This window comes from Leptonychotes weddellii, unplaced genomic scaffold, assembly GCF_054177405.1.
Source record: "Leptonychotes weddellii isolate Sample4059 unplaced genomic scaffold, ASM5417740v2 HiC_scaffold_17207, whole genome shotgun sequence".
In the NCBI taxonomy this organism is placed as follows: domain Eukaryota; kingdom Metazoa; phylum Chordata; class Mammalia; order Carnivora; family Phocidae; genus Leptonychotes; species Leptonychotes weddellii.
The window spans coordinates 1-3,326 of NW_027755523.1; the positions used below are offsets into that span (position 1 = coordinate 1).

At 52.5% G+C, this 3,326-nt stretch overlaps 1 protein-coding gene across 1 annotated transcript; it reads right to left on the reverse strand.

Moving 5' to 3' along the window:
* Nucleotides 1–340: 340 nt before the first annotated feature.
* On the reverse strand, nt 341–2,742 carry LOC145718544 (low-density lipoprotein receptor-like). Its single transcript, XM_081810043.1, has 2 exons — nt 2,255–2,742; nt 341–2,161 (listed from the first exon to the last, which is right to left on the reverse strand). The coding sequence occupies exons 1-2, from the start codon at nt 2,377–2,379 to the stop codon at nt 1,918–1,920; spliced, it is 369 nt and encodes a 122-aa protein (XP_081666169.1). The 5' UTR covers nt 2,380–2,742; the 3' UTR covers nt 341–1,917.
* Between the last annotated feature and the right edge of the window lie 584 nt (nt 2,743–3,326).

A 3,326-nucleotide genomic window follows, 5' to 3' on the forward strand; every position in this document is an offset into this window, starting at 1 on the left:
AGAGATGTTCAAACTAACTCACAAGTGGCCACATACAAATACACTGAAATAGCCCCTCCCCATCGTGACTGGCAAAATGAAAAACTTGCTTTTGACCGTGAGCGAGATGGGTGCTCAGGTGCGCTAGGAGGCTCAGTCTTTTTTTTTTTTTTAAAGATTTTATTTATTTATTTGAGAGAGAGAGAATGAGAGACAGAGAGCACGAGAGGGAAGAGGGTCAGAGGGAGAAGCAGACCCCCGCTGAGCAGGGAGCCCGATGCGGGACTCGATCCCGGGACTCCAGGATCATGACCTGAGCCGAAGGCAGTCGCTTAACCGACTGAGCCACCCAGGCGCCCAGGCTCGGTCTTATAATGCAGGTTTTCAATGGCAATTTGATGCTCTGGCCACGCACGTACCCTCGGACCAACTTCTAGAATATAATCCAGCTTCTAGAATGAGGAATCTAGAATCGACAATCCTGCAGAGAAACTGCAATGACTCACCTTCAAAGATATTCAGAGGTATTTGCAGCCTCTTTGTGTGAGGTACGGGGGAAAAACTAAATTTCCATGGACCAGATACAAAGTAATCATGGCTCATCTAGTCAACAGGGAATGAGCCCCATATGCCAAATGACAGAGCCAAGTGGAGAACAGAGTCCAAGAGGGCAATCCTACGCTACTACCTGGGGGGAAATGAAACACAACAGTAGACCACACACATACACACACACACACACACACACACACACACACACCCCATGACTTGTATCTCAGGGTTTATTTCTAGGAGGCTCTCTCTTTCCTGGCAGCTGGGGGGCTAAATTTATTCAACCGAGTGTCCCTCTACCCAATGAGAATGTTTGTGGGCCCAGGCCCACCTTCAACTCAGGGTCTGTCCCGTGTGAGTCATGCTCATCTCAAAAGTTCCCTTTTGGGGTGCATGGGTGGCTCGGGTTAAGCGTCCACCTTCGGTTCAGGTCATGATCCCTCGGTCCTGGGATCACACAGCAGAGAGCCTGCTTCTCCCTCTCCCTCTGCGTCTCCCCTCCCCTCGTGCTCTCAATCTCTCTCTCTCTCTCAAATAAATAAAATCTTAAAAAAAAAAAAAAATTCCCCTTCCTTCTGATGATTGCCACCAGGACAGCTGCCCATCCCGAGATTGCCACTGTCTCTCCAGAATTGTGAAATTCCACAGGCAGATATGGTGTAATGGGTTCGGACATGGGGCGGGGAGATGCCTTCCGTCAGGGGACACAGGTCCCTGTGGGCCCCGGAGCTGCTGAGTCAGCCATGAGCCCTGCAAACACCCTCCTGGGGGCTCAGCAGGGTGGCGACCTTTACCCCCTGTGGCCTCCTCCCTGAAACTGCTGTTGGATCTGAGCGTTTTTTACCTTTCTCCAATCCTATCCTGGCACAGGATTCTCTGCTATGAAATACTAAATCAGAATTTAAATAAGTATTCATTTCTAAGACCAATTTAAATTTATATTTTAACTTCTGGTTTTGGTTTTCTGTTTTTTTGTTTTGTTTTGTTTTGTTTTAAGTAGACTCCAACCCAGCACGAAGCCCAACACAGGGCTTGAACTCACCACCCTGAGATCAGGACCTGAGTGGAGATCAAGAATCAGACACTTAACGGATTGAGCCACCCAGGTGCCTGATTTTGGGTTCTTATCCTAAGCACACAACTTTTCTGGGTCCACTTCTATCTCAGCAGACATCAAGAGGGACCAACCCCTCGCTCCCAAAGGGCGGGCGGGGAAGGACCACTGTTCCAGGTCCTGTTCTTTCCTGACAGCAAGGGCCTCCGTGGTTGGGGACAGCCCCGTGCCCACGGAGGCCAGTCCAGCTCAGGCACACGCCTTCCCCCCATCTGAGTCCTAACCAGTTCTAGAACCCCGCCTCTGCTCTTCGTTCCCTCCGTACCCCTCAGCTACGGGAATACCCACCCGTGAACAGGATCCACCACGATGGCACGCGGCTTGGAGCCTTTCTCCTTGAAGAGCGTCTTTCTCTTCACTCCCTTGGTGTCAGCCACGGAGACGGTGCCCAGGATGGAGTCTGTCCAGTATATGTTGCTGTGGACCCAGTCCACTGCCAGCCCATCAGGGGCCTGGAGGTCCTCGCTGATGACGGTGTCATAGGAAGAGAAGCTGGGGGCTCTATCAATTTGGGTACTGTCGGGGGGCAGGGGGAGAGGCGGAGGAGAGCGTCAGTGTGAGGGGCCTATTTCACCCAGGGTCGGGGCTGGGAGTGGCTCCAAGACTCACCTGTAGATCTTCCTTTGGGACAGGTCAGACCAGTAGATTCTGTTGCTGGCCACTTCTGTGTCTAGGGCAACGACATTCTTCAAGTTCGGGATGAGGCTGGTGTATTCGCTGCGGTCTAGGGTCATCTTCCTCACCTCGTGGCGGTTGGTGAAAAAGAGGTAGGCGATGTTGCCTGGGAATGCAGGAAGGCTGCTCAGGGGAGCAGAAGGGACCCCCGACTCCTGCTTGTCACCCTCCGGGGTCGGGCTGAACCAGAGGAGACACTCGGGATGGGGTGATTAACCATGTGGTTCTGATGCTCTGACATCCTGGGCCTTGTAGAGACTAAAGGGACGGCCCCTCCCAGGGCCAGCCCTCTCCCTCTGCCTCCTGACCGACCCTGGTGCTTCCCCAGGGTGACCCCCCGGCTGCCACGCCCCCTCCTCTGGGGAACTGTAACAACTGATCTTCTCAATGGTGGTCGTCTCCTGCCGGGTTGGCCCCACCATACTTGAATGGTAATAAAACCTACATTAATAATAAAACCTGGGGATGCCTGGGTGGCTCAGTCAGTTAAGCATCTGCCTTCAGCTCAGGTCATGATCCCAGGGTCCTGGGATCGAGCCCTGCATTGGGCTCCCTGCTCAGCGGGGAGTCTGCTTCTCCCTCTGCTACTCCACCTGCTTGTGCTCTCGCTCTCTATCAAATAAATAAATAAAATCTTTTAAAAAAAAAATCTACACTAGGGCCCCAGCATTTTCCGTTTTGGAACATAAAGATGAAGAAACGTTAGCGGCTCAGGAATACAGAGCGACTCCTTAGGGCAGGAAATTCTGAGTGCTTTTCATATTACGTTTTCCCTCATTGATCCTCACACTCCTATGAGGCCAGGGCTGTTGTCAAACTCCCGTTACATATAAGGGGACTGAAGCTCAGAGAGGGGAAGTGACGAGCCCAAGGTCACACCAGCTGGCAGAGCCGGGATTCAAACCCGGGCCGCCCCGACTCTGGGGGCTGTGCTGTGACCATAATGCCAGTATTCACTGACAGGCTGACCGTGTGTACAACTGACCTCACTCAGAACAGCCCTTCC